The sequence below is a fragment of the Staurois parvus genome, unplaced genomic scaffold, assembly GCF_062004578.1.
Source record: "Staurois parvus isolate SC_StPar_1 unplaced genomic scaffold, SC_StPar_1.0 ptg000277l, whole genome shotgun sequence".
NCBI lineage: Eukaryota > Metazoa > Chordata > Amphibia > Anura > Ranidae > Staurois > Staurois parvus.
The window spans coordinates 286,128-306,679 of NW_028318073.1; the positions used below are offsets into that span (position 1 = coordinate 286,128).

The 20,552-nt window shown below is 40.7% G+C and overlaps 1 protein-coding gene across 1 annotated transcript in view; it reads right to left on the reverse strand.

Moving 5' to 3' along the window:
* Positions 1 to 20,552, reverse strand: part of SOS1 (SOS Ras/Rac guanine nucleotide exchange factor 1) — a 308,846-nt gene that overhangs the window by 156,396 nt on the left and 131,898 nt on the right. Inside the window, exons 3-4 of the mRNA XM_089681755.1 lie at positions 11,905 to 12,036; positions 3,680 to 3,844 (exon numbers count right to left, since the gene is read on the reverse strand). Coding sequence (XP_089537881.1) covers positions 3,680 to 3,844; positions 11,905 to 12,036 — 297 coding nt within the window. The remainder of the gene's footprint in view (positions 1 to 3,679; positions 3,845 to 11,904; positions 12,037 to 20,552) is intronic.

Consider the following 20,552-nt stretch of genomic DNA (forward strand, 5'->3'; position numbering starts at 1 on the left):
AATGAGTAGAGAGAGGGGGCGGGGCCAAGCCACAGCTCTGTGTGCGACTGGAAACGCAGGGCAGTGGCTCAGAAGCAAGTCTACTTGGGTTCACCCATAGAAAGATACATGCTATGGGGGCACTCAGCAGGAGGGAAGGGAAGTCAGGAGCGCCAGCGGAGGAACCAAAAAGAAGGGGGTCGGGGCTGCTCTGTGCAAAACCACTACACAGAGCAGTTGGGTATGACATTTTTTATTTTTTTCAAATTGACTTTATATTACTTTAAGACACAGATGTCCAATGTCAGAAAGCCCAAGAGGCACTAAACGGCCTGGTGGAATGTGCCCCAATGGCCCTCAATGACAAAAGCCTGGACACAAGTCCAACTATTCCACCAATAACAAAGGAAGCCACCGTGCCTTACGTGGGCCATCTGTAAGCACAAAGAAAAATGTGACCTCTGGAGGGAGGCCATAGCAGACAGATATAAATGAACCTCCCTAACCACATCTAAGGGGTGCAATGCAACCTCCAAAAGGATATATATAGCACGGACACAGGGAGGAGGGAAGGACATATCCTCATTCAGGTGCAAATCGAATACCACCTTAGAGAAAATAAGGATGTTGATGAAGAACCTCCTCATTCCCAAGTAACTAAATAGGGACACAAACAGGACAAGACAAGCCAGCTCTCACACACAGCATGCAGAAGTGACAGCAACCAAAATGTCGACCTTCTGGGAGAGACATCAAGGGAAGGGAAAGGTAGATCCCTGATACTTTCAAAGGGAGGTTTCTGAAGAACCAATTGCCCACTTCCAGAATGTGAACAGCAGAGATTGGTGGAAAGTGGTTCTTTCCAAAACGGAATCAGACTTACTTCCTTTAAGACTGCCTGACTTCTTGTACAACCCCGATTGGTTTTCCCTGAAGAAGGGATGTCCAGTGACGCAAAGCAAATTTTAGTGCAAGTTCAGGATGTTGATGGGTACCAGGTACCTTGAACCACGAGAGAATGAAAAATTCCTCCCCAACGTGTGAAGCTGGAAACCTGATTCCACCCTCCATATGTGTGGAAGAAACATCCCATTTCCAAGGCTGGATTGAAAAGTCCATAAAGCTAGAAAGCTCCTTATTTGACTGGAGAGGCTTTGGAAGATCAAGAAAATCATATGTTTGTTCCAGGCTAACAGAAGACTGTGTTGAAGAGATTTTGAGTGAAGCTGAGGCCCACAACCTTTATGGAGAATCTCAAGGAATATCTTTTTATCCTAAAGTTCGAAGATAGAATCTTAGGGAGCCAAGTTTGTTTGATGGAATGATAACTTTTGCCTGGGCCGTGTCCAAAACGAGGCCCAAGTATTCCAGATGAAGGAAGGGCTGGAGAACAAATTTTTGAGGGATGAATACCCAAATGCCTGAATAATCTGGATAGTCATTTGGACATTTGCAGATAGTTTTGAGGGAGATTAATTTTTCAGAAGGCTGAGTTCTTAAGAAGGCGAGTAGGGGGTTCAAGAATCTTTGTGAATACTATGGGGAAGAAGATAGGCGAATTGGTAGTGTGATAAAATTGAACTGTTTACCTCTTACTGCAAAGCACAGAAGATATATAGGTAGATCCTCTTCAGACCCAGGTAGAGAAGTTGGGGATGGAGAACAAAACTTGAAGCTTTGGAGCCCTGGACAGTGATGGCTGTATTAGGGCTGTTCGCTGTCCAAGAAAGTCTGTCATAGTTGCAAAGAAACCTGCCCTGGTTAGACAGGATGTTTGCTGTGTAGAGATAGCATTAGAATCAGATGCAAAGACCAGTGTTAAAACAGAGTCTAGTTCCAAGTATAGGCAAATACCACCACTCAGGTTTTGCTTTGGTTCCCTTGTGCCTTATTTCCGCTAGTGCTATCAGTGAGGCTGTTCTCCTGTGGAGCACTAACGAAGGATAAGTGAATAAACTAACATTGCCAGCTTATTCAGGGGACACTTAAATAAGTGTACTGCAAGTCAGAGATAATCGTCTCATACTTGCTGTAAAGCTACATTATTGATCAGATAACCAGAATGAACCTGTCTTGAGATTGGTCTCCATTTGGCTCTAGGCTTCGTCCATCACAGTGGACATATTCCTGGAAGAATCTTCAGAGTCTGGGAACCATAAAAATGGACCATAGTCCTGGACCTATATAGCACCCTACGGCTAACTACACTTGTAGCACTCAGTACCAAGAGGAAGATCCAAAGCAGGATCCCGTGCCCAAAGCAACATTACAGGCCATGCCCACTGCGTGAGGAACAGTTCGCAAGGTAATACCGAGGTTACACGTATCCAGATGCACTGCTTCGATTGCCGTAGTAGAAGGCAGTGAAGAGTTGATTGAACAATCCCAATTGAAGCTAAGAAAGCTGGTTAAGCATAGAAAACTTCTCCATAAGGGAGAAAAGGTCCATCATCTAAAAACCCCCACATGGAGTGGGGAAATAGGAATACAACCAGGTGGCATGTGCAGCAAGGCTTTTGCCAGTTTCCAATTATCTAAAGGTAACAGCCTATTATAACCCAGGATCTATGAATATTCAGAATGTGCCCTGTACAGTATGATGGAGATTTTATATCATCCATTTGGTTCCTAAAATATAAATTCCATTGTTAGGCAATTTAAAGTATACCAGTCAGATGAAAACCTTTACTAAATGCACTTGCGTGAAGTGAAGACCTATACCTTCACATGTCTAACATCAACATTTCTGGCATTGCAGGCAATCTGTTCCCTCCTATATCTGCCTATTAACCTATAGTGGATGACCTCACTAGCTACTTAGAAGGTACACAAGTTTGAAGGGGAAAGACCTGCCATTTACATTACCAGGAAAGTTTGAACTGTGCATGTGATAATGCTTCCGGATTTCAAGGCACCCAGGCTGCTCCTCCTGGTGTTTAAAAGACAACATCTCTAGGGGCCTGCCATCCATGCATGTAGTCAGTTTACAACAGGTAATTATCTGACAAGAATATTTTAATTTACAGTAGCAACACTGAAAACTGTCTCAATAACACATTAAATCAAAATATATGAAAATCATTGCAGCGAAAAAGACGAAGAACAACATCACATGTACTGATAAATCCTGTCAAAGAATAAACAATGATAAACATTCTGAACTATACAACATCAGCCAGGAGGACATAGTCAGGGTAGGTCAGAGGTGTGAATAATTCCCAGCTGAAATATCAGGCTTACCCATAATAATAAGCATAAATAATATTTCTGCTATCCCCATACCTGCAGATGGGCAGAGTAGGGGACTTTGATTTCACTGGCCTGCATATTTACAGGTTCAGAATCAAGGAGATCCAGCAGACTGTGATACCTGCTAACAAGATTCACAGAGAAGGGGAGCCCTGGACAAACATTATTCATGCAAATAGAAACAGATCATTTCCATAATATGCTAATCCATAATATGCTAATGGAGATAGCAGAAATATTAACAAAAATGATGATACATAGGATTCATAGTAAAGAGGTGCCCTCAAGGCACATCAGTCAAGCTAGAATGAAACAGCAAATTGCCATGATCAACAAAAAATCTCATGAAAATTGCAATGTACTTAAACTTGGCATTTCAAAACTTTTTACATGCAAGCCGGAGAGCAAACCAAAATGCACTGGTATATAAACAAAGAAATCTTGCACTTACCTTATCCACACACATTGCAACCTTGATGTCTTGTTTGGTAATTTCATAATGCCTGATATTCCGTACATAATTCCCAGCAAGTTTTAATATATCAGCAGAAATGTATTCTAATACTGCTACTATGTAAACAGATACTTGATGGTCAATTTTATAACCTAAGACCTCCTGTAAAAAAAAAAACAAAAAAAAACAAAAACAAATAAATAAATAAATCTCGTACTGATGTATAGTGTGTTACAGATGTACATGAGGTATCAAATTAATCTATGTTGTAAAAATTACCATCATATTTTGCTCGCTTTGTTTCTCAGTACTGTCAGAAGCATTTAAATCAGAATACTTTATTAATCCCAAAGGGAAATTATTAAGCTACAGCCACATTCAATGAAGACAACACAAGAATACAACGAGGAACAGAACAAGACACAATAAAATTACCAATAAAAGCAACAAAACTAAATTAAAACTACACTCTAATAAACCATCCATACTATTAACTGCTTGCCAACTGCGCTATAGCCGAAAAACGGCAACAGTGCGGTACTCCAGTTCTGGGAGGGCGTCCATGGACGTCCTACCACAACAAGCCCCCCCAGCACTGTGTCAAGATTATTGTTATTTCCATTGATGTAGTTGCCCATTTTATAAGATCCATGAAATCTAATGTTGCCAGCTTCTTCCATCATTTTCTGTGAGATGGAGTGATCAGTTTCCTGGGGGACAAAATACTAATTAGCTGTAATTATGAAACTGGTGATCTAATTAGAGTTTCCCAATATAAGTGATCAGCTGCACCACACCGTCATCCCTATGATTAAGTCAGGTTATGGCGAAACGCGTCAAAGAAAAAAGGGTGTGACGGTGCTGCAGACCGGAAGTGACGCAGATCCATAACCGGAAGTGACATGACGGCGTTCTGTCCGGCAGATCCGGAGATGGTGAGAGCACCATGTAGTATCTGACTCACTAAAAGGCTATATTTTAAAGGCTTACTGAATTTTTAATTGCTGTAAGTGCAATATTTGGCTTATTAAAGCTGCTTACCTTGGGTAATACACTATTGGAGCAAATGTTTTTCTCTTTCTATGTAACTATGGAGAAGAGTATTTATTATGATCCTGGCAACCATTCATATCATGGGTGATTATTGGAGGAACCTCCTGATCTCAACATTTGGAATCTATGTAATAAGGGTGATTAAAGGCTCTGGTGAGTGCACACCTGCACTCACACCTGGTGAGTGCACACCTGAGAGGGGGTGTATGACGGGCACAGCACACGGTTTAATACATTTTTCACTTGGATTCTTAGTTAAAGAGGACTCACATTGTGGAAGATTTTTTTTGGACTTTATTTAATTTTCATGGGACTTATTATTTATGGTTTATATATTTTGGGCACTAGAATTTGAAGTCACATATATTTTGATATATTGTTTTTGGAATTTTTATAATATTTTGTGCACAATATGTTTGCATTGTAGGAACATCAATGAAAACACGAAATTATGCACTGGGATTGATAATTAGGATTTAATGTTTTTATATATATATATATATATATATATATATATACACACACACACACACACACACACACACACATACATACATACAGTCAGGTCCATAAATATTGTGACATCAACACAATTCTAACATTTTTGGCTCTATACACCACCACAATGGATTTGAAATGAAACGAACAAGATGTGCTTTAACTGCAGACTGTCAGCTTTAATTTGAGGGTATTTACAGCCAAATCAGTTAAATGGTGTAGGAATTACAACAGTTTGCATATGTGCCTCCCACTTGTTAAGGGACCAAAAGTAATGGGACAGAATAGTAATCATAAATCAAACTTTCACTTTTTAATACTTGGTTGCAAATCCTTTGCAGTCAATTACAGCCTGAAGTCTGGAACGCATAGACATCACCAGACGCTGGGTTTCATCCCTGGTGATGCTCTGCCAGGCCTCTACTGCAACTGTCTTCAGTTCCTGCTTGTTCTTGGGGCATTTTCCCTTCAGTTTTGTCTTCAGCAAGTGAAATGCATGCTCAATCGGATTCAGGTCAGGTGATTGACTTGGCCATTGCACAACATTCCACTTCTTTCCTTAAAAAACTCTTTGGTTGCTTTTGCAGTATGCTTTGGGTCATTGTTCATCTGCACTGTGAAACGGCGTCCAATGAGTTCTGAAGCATTTGGCTGAATATGAGCAGATAATATTGCCTGAAACACTTCACAATTCATCCTGCTGCTTTTGCCAGCAGTCACATCATCAATAAATACAAGAGAAGCAGTTCCATTGGCAGCCATACATGCCCACGCCATGACACTACCACCACCATGCTTCACTGATGAGGCGGTATGCTTAGGATCATGAGCAGTTCCTTTCCTTCTCCATACTCTTCTCTTCCCATCACTCTGGTACAAGTTGATCTTGGTCTCATCTGTCCATAGGATGTTGTTCCACAACTGTGAAGGCTTTTTTAGATGTCGTTTGGCAAACTCTAATCTGGCCTTCCTGTTTTTGAGGCTTACCAATGGTTTACATCTTGTGGTGAACCCTCTGTATTCACTCTGGTGAAGTCTTCTCTTGATTGTTGACTTTGACACACATACACCTACCTCCTGGAGAGTGTTCTTGATCTGGCCAACTGTTGTGAAGGGTGTTTTCTTCACCAGGGAAAGAATTCTTCGGTCATCATCCAGAGTTGTTTTCCGTGGTCTTCCGGGTCTTTTGGTGTTGCTGAGCTCACCGGTGCGTTCCTTCTTTTTAAGAATGTTCCAAACAGTTGTTTTGGCCACGCCTAATGTTTTTGCTATCTCTCTGATGGGTTTGTTTTGTTTTTTCAGCCTAATGATGGCTTGCTTCACTGATTGTTACAGCTCTTTTGATCTCATCTTGAGAGTTGACAGCAACAGATTCCAAATGCAAATAGCACACTTGAAATGAACTCTAGACCTTTTATCTGCTTTTATCTGTAATTGGGATAATGAAAGAATAACACACGCCTGGCCATGGAACAGCTGAGAAGCCAATTGTCCCATTACTTTTGGTCCCTTAACAAGTGGGCAGCACATATGCAAACTGTTGTAATTCCTACACCGTTCACCTGATTTGGATGTAAATACCCTCAAATTAAAGCCGACAGTCTGCAGTTAAAGCACATCTTGTTCATTTCATTTCAAATCCATTGTGGTGATGTATAGAGCCAGAAATGTTAGAATTGTGTTGATGTCCCAATATTTATGGACCTGACTGTATAATAAGGGAGACATCTAGTCCGCATGCTGGTGGTGAAGAATCCCTACATTATATTGGCAGGGCCCTGCCATTTCAACTACAGATAACGGATGTCATATGGAGAAATTACTACTGTCACTAAGTCTATTTCACTGTACTATCATTGGACATGATTGTCTATCCACCAGTTAACCACTCATCCCTGTTGAAAGTGCCATTTATATAGATTATATTTTTCTACTAAAGTGTGTGGCAACACAGTATAGCATCAGGTTCTGGTGCTTTTATAAGCAATCTAATTTTTGTGCTGCATATGTCTCTCTTGGATCCTTGTCCTGAGCTGGATTTTTTCACTATTAGTATTTAATCGTGTTCCTTAACCCACACTATACTGGTACCAATGTCCACACTATTGCACATTTGATGTATAGCCTAATATGGTGATAATTTTTTAATTTTTTGATTACATCCCCTACATGGTGGTGTTACCTATGTGTCTGTGCTGCATATGTATTAGACCTAGTGTCATTACATTTATAGTACCAATTATATTCATGACCGGTCATGAGGTCTTGCTTTTAATAATTTTTGGTTTTAGGTGATACTTTTTTGTATTGTCTCATCTTGTAGTGATGGCTAACTGAGGTATTTACCTAAATGTCTAATACGATATATGCATTGTTTGCAATAAAGCATAATTTTTGAGAAATCTTTGGGTATAGCTTTCTGTCCATGATGTAACCTCTTTTCTTGTTAAATTCCTTTTCACACACACCCTTTTTTTGCTGTGTATTTACACCCGCCTACCTCCTGTCCCGATCAGGTCTGCTGGAAAAAAAAAAAAGGAGGGGAACTCTCTTCTTCCGTTTAGGGGGATCAGAGTGCAGTAAGGTGTAATACGGACAGTGGAGTCTGTTTACACTCAACCACCCATAGTGCAGAGCAGGGTCTGACTATGTCCACAATGCAGAAACTGAGTGGACACGGACCTGTCATCCAGCCACTATGGTCCGATCAGCAGGGATCTGTGAACTGATCTCCTGCTGACACCTACATACTACGCGACCTCTGGACACTGCCTTATACACTACAGACCTCTGGACGCCACTAACCTCTGGACACAGCCTGCCACCCTACTGACCTCTGTACGCTGCCCTACATCCTACTGACCCCTGTACGGTGCCTTACATACTACTGACCTCTCTACGCTGCCCGACAGCCAACTGACCTCTCTACGCTGCCCGACAGCCAACTGACCTCTCTACGCTGCCCGACAGCCAACTGACCTCTCTACGCTGCCCGACAGCCAACTGACCTCTCTACGCTGCCCGACAGCCAACTGACCTCTCTACGCTGCCCGACAGCCAACTGACCTCTCTACGCTGCCCGACAGCCAACTGACCTCTCTACGCTGCCCGACAGCCAACTGACCTCTCTACGCTGCCCGACAGCCAACTGACCTCTCTACGCTGCCCGACAGCCAACTGACCTCTCTACGCTGCCCGACAGCCAACTGACCTCTCTACGCTGCCCGACAGCCAACTGACCTCTCTACGCTGCCCGACAGCCAACTGAAATCTCTACACTGTCCGACAGCCAACTGACCTCTCTACGCTGTCCGACAGCCTACTCTTCTATTCTTTTTAAAGAACAAGGATTTTCTTGGTGTTACTTGGTGTGATACAGTTTTAAATTTGTTTGACTCCATAAAGGGAACCCACACAAGCCATAAATTGCTGGATTGTGTCTGTTTGTTTGAAGCTGTGCTGTGAGGCATTCTATGCGCATAAGACAACAAAGGTTGCATCCTCTCTTTAAAATATTAAAGGCAATTAAAAAAAAAAAACAAATAAACAGTTCATACTTACCTGCTCTGTGCAGGTGTTTTGAACAAAGCAGCACCAACCCTCATCTTCTAGGGTCCCCTGCTGGGGCTCCTGCCTCCCCCCCTCCTGCTGAGTACCCCAGAGTAAGCAGCTTGCCAAGCTGCCTCAGATTCGATTCACAAACAGAGCCACGGCTTGGCCCCTCCCTCTCTCTCTCTCCACATTGGCTCACTGCATTGAATGCATGAAGGTAAAAAACCTTGAGCCTTTACAACCACTTTAAGAAAAGGAAGCACTTTAGATTTGTCTTGGCAGAGGAAAAAAAGTTACATTGAAAAAAAACAAAAAACAAACAAACACACACACACACCCTTCAAAAGCATGTCTTTTCAACTGTGGTAGGAGATCTGGGCAGCAATTGCCTTCACTCATGAAATATCAATACATTTTGGCAATGCGAGAAAAGTGGGTCTGCACAGAAGAGTGTGTGGGATCAGACTGGATAGTGGTTTTAAGCCACAGGTAGCTAGAACCTGGGCACTGGTTCCCAGGTTTAAAAACAGAGTTTATAAAAATTTGATGTCTTTCAAGCTTAAATTCGAAAAGTCCTTTCAAGGAAATCTTTGAAACCTTCGTGTTCGATAAACTACATACTGTTTGTTGCATAACCATTTTATTGAAAGTTTGAAAGATTTCCTTGAAAGGACTTTTAGAATTTAACATTGGAGGACATCCAACATTTAAGCCGTGAAAAAGTATTCATACCCCTTGATAGTTTCCACATTTTGTCATGTTACAACCAAAAAAGTAAACATATTTTATTGGGAATTTATGTGATAGACCAACACAAAGTAGCACATAATTGTGAAGTGGAAGGAAAATGACAAAAGGTTTTCAAAATTGTTTACAAACAAAATATCTGAAAAGTGTGGCATGCATTTGTATTCAGCCCCCTTTAATCTGATACCCCTAACTAAAATCTAGTGGAACCAATTGCATTCAGAAGTCACCTAATTAATAAACAGTCCACCTGTGTGTCATTTAATCTCAGTATAAATACAGTGCTTCTGTGACGCTCTCAGAAGTTTATTAGAGAACATTAGTGAACAAACAGCATCATGAAGGCCAAGGAGCACACCAGATAGATCAGGGAAAAAGTTGTGGAGAAGTTTAAAGCAGGGTTAGGTTATAAAAAAATACCCCAAGCTTTGAACATCTCATGGAGCACTGTTCAATCCACCATCCAAAAATGGAAAGAGTATGGCACAACTGCAAACCTATCAAGACATGGCCATCCACCTAAATTGGCAGGCCAGGCAAGGGAAGCATTAATCAGAGAGGCAGCCAAGAGGCCCATGGTAACTCTGGAGGAGCGGCAGAGATCCACAGCTCAGGTGGGAGAATCTGTCCACAGGACAACTATTAGTTGTGCACACTACAAATCTGGCCATTATGGAAGAGTGGCAAGAAGAAAGCCATTGTTGAAAGAAAGGCAGCAGCATGTTGTGGGGGTTCTTTTCCAAAAGAACCAAGACACAGAAGTAGGAACCACTGGACCACTGGAATAGTAAAAAGGTACATACAGTAGGTAAAATATTTCCTATATTCTAGCAAAGATATAAATATTATACATCCTGTATTTTATAGCAATTGGGTTGCCAGTAAAACAGGAAATTAGTTTGTAAGGATTATTTTACTTGTTCCAGTAAGGCAATATTAAAGGGCCCAGACTTGTGGTAGTTCATCTTAAAATATGCTAAGGTCAAAGATAACTGGAGATCAGAAATATATAGCAAAAGGTCATCATCTTGTGATGTCTGCCAATTACTCCTTGTATAGAGGAGTTGTGACTGGACTGATCACCTCCACAAAAATGCTATATTGCCAAAATACACAACTTGTGCCATTTTTGATGCGGACTGGTTTAGAAAGGGTACTACATATCCGTAAAGTGGTAGTAAACTCTAATTTTTAACTTTTACCTACAGGTAGGCTTATAATAAAGCTTACCTGTATGTAAAATGAGTATCTCCTAAACGTGTTCTCTTCTTTAGAGCTGGCGCATGCGCTCTGAAGGAATCGCATACACGTGCCATTCCTTCACAGTACTGTGTCGTGGCCTCTCATGACAGTGACATCATCGCAGCCCGGCCTGTCAGACAGCTGAAGCTCACGAATCCAGAAGGAAAACCGGAGGAAGATATAAACCTCTGCTGCAGAGGGCTTCATTTTAAGGTAAGTCCTATATAATATGCTAGTATGCAATGCATACTAGCACATTATGACATTACCTTGCAGGGTACTTTTTTTTTTTTACTGCAGGTTAACAACTGCTTTAAGCATATGAGAAGGGTGTCATGTGGTGCCAGAATTGTATCTATAAATTCCTGTATCAGGCCTATATGGACTAAGGATGCAGAACCACAGACTTCTGTGGTGATCATATGCACCCTTCCAAGAACAAAAAAAAAAAACTCTATAGCAATACACATCAAACTGAGCAGAGGTTTTACACAATGCAGAGGATTAACCCATTAGGTTTCACAGTGATTATAACAAGCATGCTTTACTGCATATACAGACAGATTTGACTGCTGTGGGTTTAGTAACACTTTAAATGTAGTAGTGCTGATCCAAGTGTAAGGTTGGGTTATCTCCTCAATCTGTTCAATTTCAGGATTTATGGAATGGAACTCTAAGGCAGGCAGGTTGAACGAAAGAAAATTAATAGTTTTCCCCATCCACACATTCAAGGTGCGTGGCAGATTCCTTCTCACTATGCTATTGCATTCTGACAGTGGGGAGGCTCCCCCACTGTCAGAATACACTGATCAGTTCTGCCAGCTAAAGCCAGGGTACTGATCAAGTGAATTTTATTCAAAAGTCCTGTTGTAGAGATGTTGATCGAAAGTTTGACTTCTGTACAACCAGCCTGCACACAGATGGATTGAAATTCAGCCAATCCAGCCAGATCCATCTAATGCCGGCTTAATGGAGGTCTCTTCGTACATGTCTTTTGTTGAATGAACACCTTACTTTATGCTACATATCCACTTTCTTATCTGGTGTGTAAAATGTTTCTACAGACATTGCTTTATATGAACTTTCAGACTTTCATACATGAAGTGTAATTTCTTTGTTCTCTCAATTACCTTTAATAAAGGATGGATTTTTTCTACAGGGAGAGATAAAGGATTCCGTCGCTTCTTCTTCTCAATAGCAGATTGAGCATCAGCGATTGCCCACTTATCTATGGGGTGAGGGAAGCTTTTCTGAACCCGCTCCTACAGGAAGAAAGTATGAAAGAAATGAATTAATGTAAAACTAAATAAAGTGAACTGCCTTACTAAGTATGTTTTTAAAAAAGCTCAGAAATGTTTATCTTGTTTACAGCAAGTCTATGCTTAATTGCACATACAAGAATGTATACTCCTTTTATAAGATCTAGAAAAGCAGAAAAAAAAAAAAAAAAAAGAAAAACAAAGAAAAAAGAAATAGATCTGTACAAGAAAATCATGTCAAATATACATCACTTACAAAAAAAAAAAAAAAACACTTGTTGATCCTGCCAGAAATCTTGTTAGCGGTTTATTTCCTCTGTTAATGTCTGTTGAGCTCTAATCAGCATTGCTCGAAGCTACATATATGGACCACAATACTCCAATGTTATGCAGAGAAGGAGAATTGGAAGTAATCTGTAGTCATATCCATATCATTGACAACACTCTTCCTCCAAAGATACAATACGAGTGAATGCTGTCACCCTACAACAGGAAGTGCATTAGGCAGCAGAATCACTAGGTAAAAAAAAAAAAAGAAAATGAATGCAGCCATCACATCCAAGGATTAGTATGCTTACATTTTGTTCATGGGTTTGGATACACTTTTAACTAGTTGCCACCCACCCACAGTACATTTACTGCAGGCTGGCAACATGCGCAGGCTGGATCATATACATACGTTATCCAGTCTGCTCTGGGTTAGGGGCGCACAGGGAGCTGCTCTTGTGACCACTGCGCCCGCCGGACATAGCAGATTACAATTACTGGTAACTGCGAATCATGTGATCGCTATGATTGGTCATAGCCACCACATGATTACAATATAAACAGTCATGAATGTTTTCTGTTCATGACTGCTTGCATAGAGTTAAAGCAGCGATTGGCTCACAGCTATCACATGGTACTTGGCAACCTATACCATGTGATTAGCTGTAGCCAATCATATCATGTCAACAACTAAGCTGTCAGGAATGTTAACCCATTAATGACAGCTAAAAATATTGCTTATAATAGTGAACGTCGTTGTTCAAAGCAATAACAGTGTGTCACTATGGTGATACTGAATTACTCTGATGACAGGATGTTAAAAAAGAAAAGAAAAAGAAAAAAAAAAAAAAAAAGTTACATAATGTAATAAAATTATATGTATGTATTTTTACATACTGTCACTAATCATTATTCCTGATCACTGCCACACCAGTCATACGATGACCCTGTACTGCACTGGTGTAGGGCTGAAACAAATCATCGATGAAAATAGTTGTCAACTATTTTCATAATCGATTAGTTGGTCATCCAATTAGTTGGCCTGCATACAGAATGCATTATTTGTTGACATGTCAGTATACACAGTGAAGCACATATACAGCGCAGTACTCCATTCATACATGTCAGTAAGTGCCTGAGAACTTGTGAATATGAATGTGAGGAGCAATGCCTCTTACTCCTGGAGAGGAGAAAAAAGGGATAAAGGCAGATGGTTTTTTTTTTGCCTTGATACAGGGGCAATCTATACTATGCAGAAAAGTCTTAGCCTTTAGTACTACTTTAATAAAAAATATCAACCCTCCACCCTTCATGGCTTTATACACCCTGTATATCCTACTTCTGGATGTATTATAAACATATATACTATACTGCCAAAAGTATTGGGACACCTGCCTTGACACGCACATGAACTTTAATGGCATCCCAGTCTTAGTTTGTAGGATTCAATATTGAGTTGGCCCACTCTTTGCAGCCATAACAGCTTCAACTCTTCTGGGAAGGCTGTCCACAAGGTTTACGAGTATCTATGGGAATGTTTGACCATTCTTCCAGAAGTGCATTTGTGAGGTCAGGCACTGATGTCAGACAAGAAGGCCTGGCTCGCAGTCTCTGCTCTAATTCACCCCAATGGTGTTCTATTGGGTTGGGGTCAAGACTCTATCCAGGCCAGTCACGTTCCTTCACCCCAAACTCGCTCATCCATGTCTCTATGTACCTTGCTTTGTGCACTGGTGCGCAGTCATATTGGAACAGGAAGGGGCCATCCCCAAAATTTTCCCACAAAGTTGTGAGCATGAAATTGTCTTGATATGCTGACGCCTTAAGAGTTCCCTTCACTGGAACTAAGGGGCCAAGCCCAACCCCTGAAAAACAACCCTTCAGCATAATCCCCCCTCCACCAAACTTTACACTTGGCACGATGCAGTCAGGCAAGGACCATTCTCCTGGCAACCGCCAAACCCAGACACGTCCATCGGACTTCCAGACAGAAAAGCGTGATTCGTCAACCCAGAGAATACGTCTCCACTGCTCTAGAGTCTAGTGGCGGCGTGCTTTACATCACTGCATCCGACGCTTTGCATTGCACTTGGTGATGTAAGGCTTGCCTGCAGCTGCTTGGTCATGGAAACCCATTCCATGAAGCTCTCTAGCATGCACTGATCCCGTTCTGTCATTTTACGTGGCCTACCACTTCATGGCTAAGTTGCTGTTGTTCCCAGTTGCTTCCACTTTGTTATAATACCACTAACAGTTGACTGGAATATTTAGTAGCAAGGAAATTTCAAGTATGGACTTATTGCACAGGTGGCAACCTAACATGGTACTACACTTGAATTCACTGAGCTCCTGAGAGCGACCCATTCTTTCACAAATGTTTGTAGAAGCAGTCTGCATGCCTAGGTGCTTGATTTTATACACCTGTGGTAATGGAGGTGATTGGAGCACCTGAATCCAATGATTTGGAGTCCCAATACGTTTGGCAATATAGTGTTTATTACTTTCAATGTTTTACGGTATAAATTAACCCCCTTATAGTAGTGATTATCTGCTGTTATGTACCATAAAGGGCAAATTTTTTTTAACCCCATCATGACAAGTGATAAAAAAAAAAAAAAAAAAAAAAAAAAAAAATAGCATGCTGCTGCTACTAAATGTCTTATACTAGCCATACACGTATTGATTTTTGGACAAAAATATTCGCACAAAAATTCTTTGTACATTCAATGAATATCCTTCGAAAAATTTCACTTGCTTTTAACATTGAAATTTAAAATTAATGTAATTTTTGAAAGAAAACCACATTCACTGTCCGACAATTGGTTCATTCAAGAAAAGGTTTCTATTCTGCTCCTTCAAATTTCCCTGCCACTATGGTAGAAAATGAACGTCGATTTGACATTAGGAAATGAAATGAACATTCTAAAAACGAAAATTTTTAAATTAACAATTTATTCAATGACAGCAGGCACAGGTAGCTTGTATCAATCTATCTGCCTATGACAAGGGAGCCCGTCATGCATAATATATTAAAATCCTACCTGAATATCTGCAAAACAGTGTTTTAGGTCTTTTAAAAATGTTTTTTCTTTTAATAAAAATTTTGATGTCTGAGTCTGATATGCACCAGATTCAACCTTGAATAATATATACAGTATCTCTCTTATGTCCGTTATTCTCAGAATGAATTGATATTTTGTTTCCTAACACATAAAGCTAGTTATTTGTATTTACCACTGCATATAGCTATTCAAGAGTAAATTGTCATTTGTTAAAATTTACAAATTAAATGATACAGCACACTTTTCTTCAGGTTTTTATCCAATTAATCGAAACAATAATCAGCCAACTAATCGACTAATTGCAGCCCTAGCTGGCAGACACTAACTTTTACGCAAAGCAATATACACTTATTGGGATATTTTTTCACCAAAGACATGTAGCAGAATACATTTTGCCTTAAATTTATGAATGAATTTGATTTTTTTTTTTTAATTGGATAGGTTTTATAACAAAAGTAGAAAATATGTATTTCAAAATGTTGGTCTTTTTTTCATTTGTATAATAATAAAAAAAAACAGTGGTTATCAAATACCAATAAAAGAAAGCTCTATTTGTGTGAAAAAATGATATAAATTTAGTTTGTGTATAGTGTCCCATGACCGCGCAATTGCCAGTTAAAGTAGCACAGTGCTTTCATGAAAGGGGTAAAACCCTCCAGGGATCAAGTGGTTATTCCAATCATAAACGGGCACATATTTGCAAGCCGATTAATAACCATACTTTATTACTGATGGTCAGAGGTGGCATGCCGAGCGTGGGGATGGTCAGAGGTGGCATGCCGAGCGTGGGGATGGTCAGAGGTGGCATGCCGAGCGTGGGGATGGTCAGAAGTGGCATGCCACCTCTGATTATCCCTACATGCAGCAACCAAAAAGTACAATACTGTATGTGGATGTGGCAGGTGGAGTAGATAAGTAGTAATAGGACAGCGTTTGATTTGTGTTGCCATTGATATGTCCTGTATGGTGGTCCGGGTCCTGAGGCCACCAGCCGTGTGTTCTGCAGCAGAGTGTAGGCAGATGGAAGGACACAAATGGAGAGAAGGAGAGAGAGTGCTGAGGTGAGGGGTGCGGGAAGAGCAGCTTGTCAGTGTGTCCAAGAAGGAGGAGAGTAAGAGAAGTGTGGGAGTGGCCAGGACTGAAAGGGGCCGCCGAGTGAAGTGCTTGGGCTGAGGGAGCTGCCGAGCTAGTGAGAGGCCGGTGGAGAGGTGACTGCCTGCACTGGACAGCAGCATGGATGAGTGGAGAGCCTGCTAACTCTGGTGTAGCATGAAGATCTGTTCATGCTTCACCAGTGTCTGCTCCGCAAAAAAAAATAAAAACAAAATGTAAATCCTGCTGCTTGCCCACAGCAGGGCTAAATGTAAATAAAAACCACCTGCCCAACGCCCGGAACTGCATATCCCAGGTGTTGGGCAATATAAATTGCACATCCCTGTACATATACTTCAATATTACATGTCTTTTCTATGGAAAATGTTTCCACTACACTATTACCAAATCTTTCTTATCACTGTTATCTGTGTTATCTGTGGTATTCCTGCTAGCTACAGTATATCAATAGAACTTCTTACCTTATTGCTTGGTTTGTGCATGTCATTTGTTATTTTATCTTTTTAATAGTATATCAATGTGGGTGTTTTAAAATGCTGCCGAACACCAATGATTGTGGGATTGTTTGGGGGGGGGGGGGGAGAAGGGTGTTTGGATTTATCAATGCAACGTCAGTGCAAAATAATTTCATTCTCCAGGGAACCTTCTTGTACTAACAATGGAAGCCTTGCACTTGAACTAACCAAGATCACCTTAGGTGTCCACTTTCCAAAAAGCGATCATTGTGGGCATGTTTGCAACGGCCTAGGTTTCAATTTTTCCTATGTATAGTGCTGCATGGTCAGTCAGCACTGTATAGTGAAACTATAATATCACTGAAAACTGAAAAATGACCTGGAAAGGAAGAGGGTGTTGCACAGACTTTTTCAACCAGGGTACCAATGCACCCTGGAGTGCCTTCTGGGTCCTTCAGGGGTGTCTTGGTAAAATTAAAAAGAATTGCTCAAAATTGCCAGCAGATAGATTAAGCTTGCTATTTGTTACACAAAGCCATAGGGTTTTATTGTGCACAATTACAACCTTAGGCACAGGACAGGCCAGTCGCCAGCATCCTAATAAACGTTAACATCATTGGTTGATAAGGAGAACATCGGACACTTGCACAGCATCCTTGCTCGACTCCCATGCACTTGTCTATCAGCATTAGAGGTACGATAGCTGCATGGGGGAGAGAAAATGAGAGGGAAGAAATGCCAGAATACTATTCATTGCCACTGTACAAAAGTGTATTTGCTTTGAAAGAATGGATCACTTCTAATGTTGAGTGTCTTACATGTGTGGATGCTGCTGCAATATGTCAAACTATTAGTTATGTTTTTTACATTTTAGAAGGGGATGCCTTGAGATCATCCATAATTTTAAAAGAGTACATTGACTGGAAAAACATTGAGAAACACCTGTCTAACACATAGGTATTGAGGTGGTTAAGCCAACCGGACCATAACCATCCTTTTATACGTTTGTGTTGCTTTTTAAGCAGTACTCAATAGAAGCAATTATTTCCATACACTATTATGATGATGTTCACTTTCTATACACTTAAGTGATGATATTCAATAAGCCTAACAGCTTATTTCTACCAAACAGTTGTACACAGAAATAAACAACTCAATAATATTAAGCTGAATCTGTGAAAAATAGAGAAAAAACAGTGGTTCTGGATGTAAAGTTGAAAAAATTATTTTCAGTGGGTGGCCCTATTGGCCGCACCTCCCATCCGATTAAAAAAAACGAAAGAAGTATTGATTTTTTTTTTCCCCCCCAAATTATACTTACTTAGGCGGATGCAACATCGGTCTGATGCTGCATCTGTCCTCCTCTGGCTCTAAGGGTGAGAACTCAGCGATTACATGACTGCAGATCGTTGAGTTCTTACCACCGCTGTGAGCAGAGAGCGGTGACTGTCAGTCACAGCTGTCTGCTCTGCCTCCACCACCACCACTCACTGGAGCACTGGGCTGTAGAGGGGAGGGAGCAGCTGGCTCAGTTCTAAGCGGTTCGTTGAGAGGCTAAGCCAGATGCCGCTCCAGACTCTGGGGTGGGTCCCAACTTTTGGCTCAGTGACATCAGCCGACAGTCGAAGTGCACTCTTATGACATACAGTAGAAGCAGGGCCAAAAGAGGCAAACTTTTGCACTCAACTACTGGACAGATATAGAAGAAATACACAAAGCACACCAAGATTCCAGTAAGAATACACAACTTTTGTATTTAGAAAATATTTGCTTTTCCCAGAGTTCAGCTTTAAAAGTATTTAGATAATAGATTCCAAGGTGGTAGAGACAAAGAAAGTACATTTCACCCCTAAAGTTCTATAGAGACATGAGAGCCCAGCAAGGGAATCATATATCAAATGCTATAAAAGCATTACCAAACTTGGCAAACTGGTCTTATAAGGGATATAGAAAATACTGCTGCAAAACAGTGTTAATTTCGCTTATGAAAATATTTTGTCAGAATTTTTATCAGTGGCATGTTTTCAGTGACGAAGACTAAACGAAAATCAATGAAAATTTTCGCCAACTAATAAAAACAGAACAAAAATGTGAGGAAGGGACGTTGCAACAAAACTTAGTTTTACTTAAAAATGCATTATATAATGGCTAAATCTGTGTATGTGTAGTTTGTTCAAACCATAATACCATAAATAATAACGTTATTAGATTTTTACTCCAGGAGTATATAACGAGCTTGGCAATTCTAGAGAAATTATTAAATAACGCATTACAATTTAACTAAACCCATTAGATTTTAGTTGACTAAAATGTAAGGGAAATTTTAGTCAATGAAAACTAAAACAATTCAGACTAAAATACAACTAAAACTAAAATAGCATATGACTAAAAGTAAATCGAAATGTGACGTCAAAATTAACACTGGCGCAAACCTATTTTAAAAAATACTAAAAAAGTAAGCACTGCGACTGGAATCTAGAAAGAGTCCAAAGAGATACTGATAAATTAGAGCAGGTAACAAAAATGGTGAAAGGTCTGAGGGATGGAACATATCAAGAAAGGCGCCAGGAACTTAAAGTATACCTAAAGGCAGAATTTTTTTTTAGTTTTGGATAGAGTGGAGAGGGATTAGAACACCTATTAGGATTTTTTATTAATGTCTGTATCTTCATTAGGGAGATTCACCCTCTCTATTTATCTTGTTTACCATTATCACTCAAAGTGAAAGTAAAAGAAAATCCCAAATTTGGGTTGTCCCCAGAAAAATAGAGGGAAAATCTTCCAATGGGGACACTAGTTTGGGTGACCTGGGGGGCCCCAAGGGATTCCCTTAATTTTCAGTGATTTTCTTTCACTTCCAGTTTTGACTATGTGACAAAGTGAAGAAAAATCTCCCCAATAGGAGACAGATGGAAAAAAAAAAAAACTGACAAGGTGTTATTAACCCTCCCTTCCGCTAAACAAAATTAAAAATAAAAGTTTGTCTATAGTTCTACTTTAATGTGTGCAGTTTTGAGAAATTGGAGTGTAAAAAGAATCAGGAGGGAAGTATTTTCAATATAAAGTCAAGCTCAAAAAAGATGGGGACATTACCTCAAACTACGAGGGGGGAGCAGAGCACACTACTGTGGGGGACAGAGGTCATTACTGCGTGGGGACAGAGGAAAGTGCCTTGGGGGGTATACGACACTGCTTTTGGGAGCATAGGACTATAGGGTGGGGGGTGATGAGAAGGGAGGCAGAGTACACAGCTATGGAGGGCAGAGGACACTGCTTTAGGGGGTACATACAGGTCACTACAGTGGGGGGGGGGAGGTGGAGGAGCAGAGAGCACTACTGTGGGAAGGGGCAGAGGAGACTACTGTGGGAGGAGATGAGAAACGGGGCAGAGGATATTACTGTGGGGGGTGATGTGAAAGGGGGGCAGAGGACACCACTGTGGAAAGTAGACAACATTACTGTTGGGGAGGGGGGACACTACTGTGGGGGAGAGGGGGTGATGTAAAGAGGGGTGGAGGACACCACGGGGGGGGGGATGATTTGAAGAGGGGCAAAAGAAACAATAAGACACTACTGTGAAGAGTGATTTGAAGGGGGAACAGAGGACACTAATGTGGGCGGT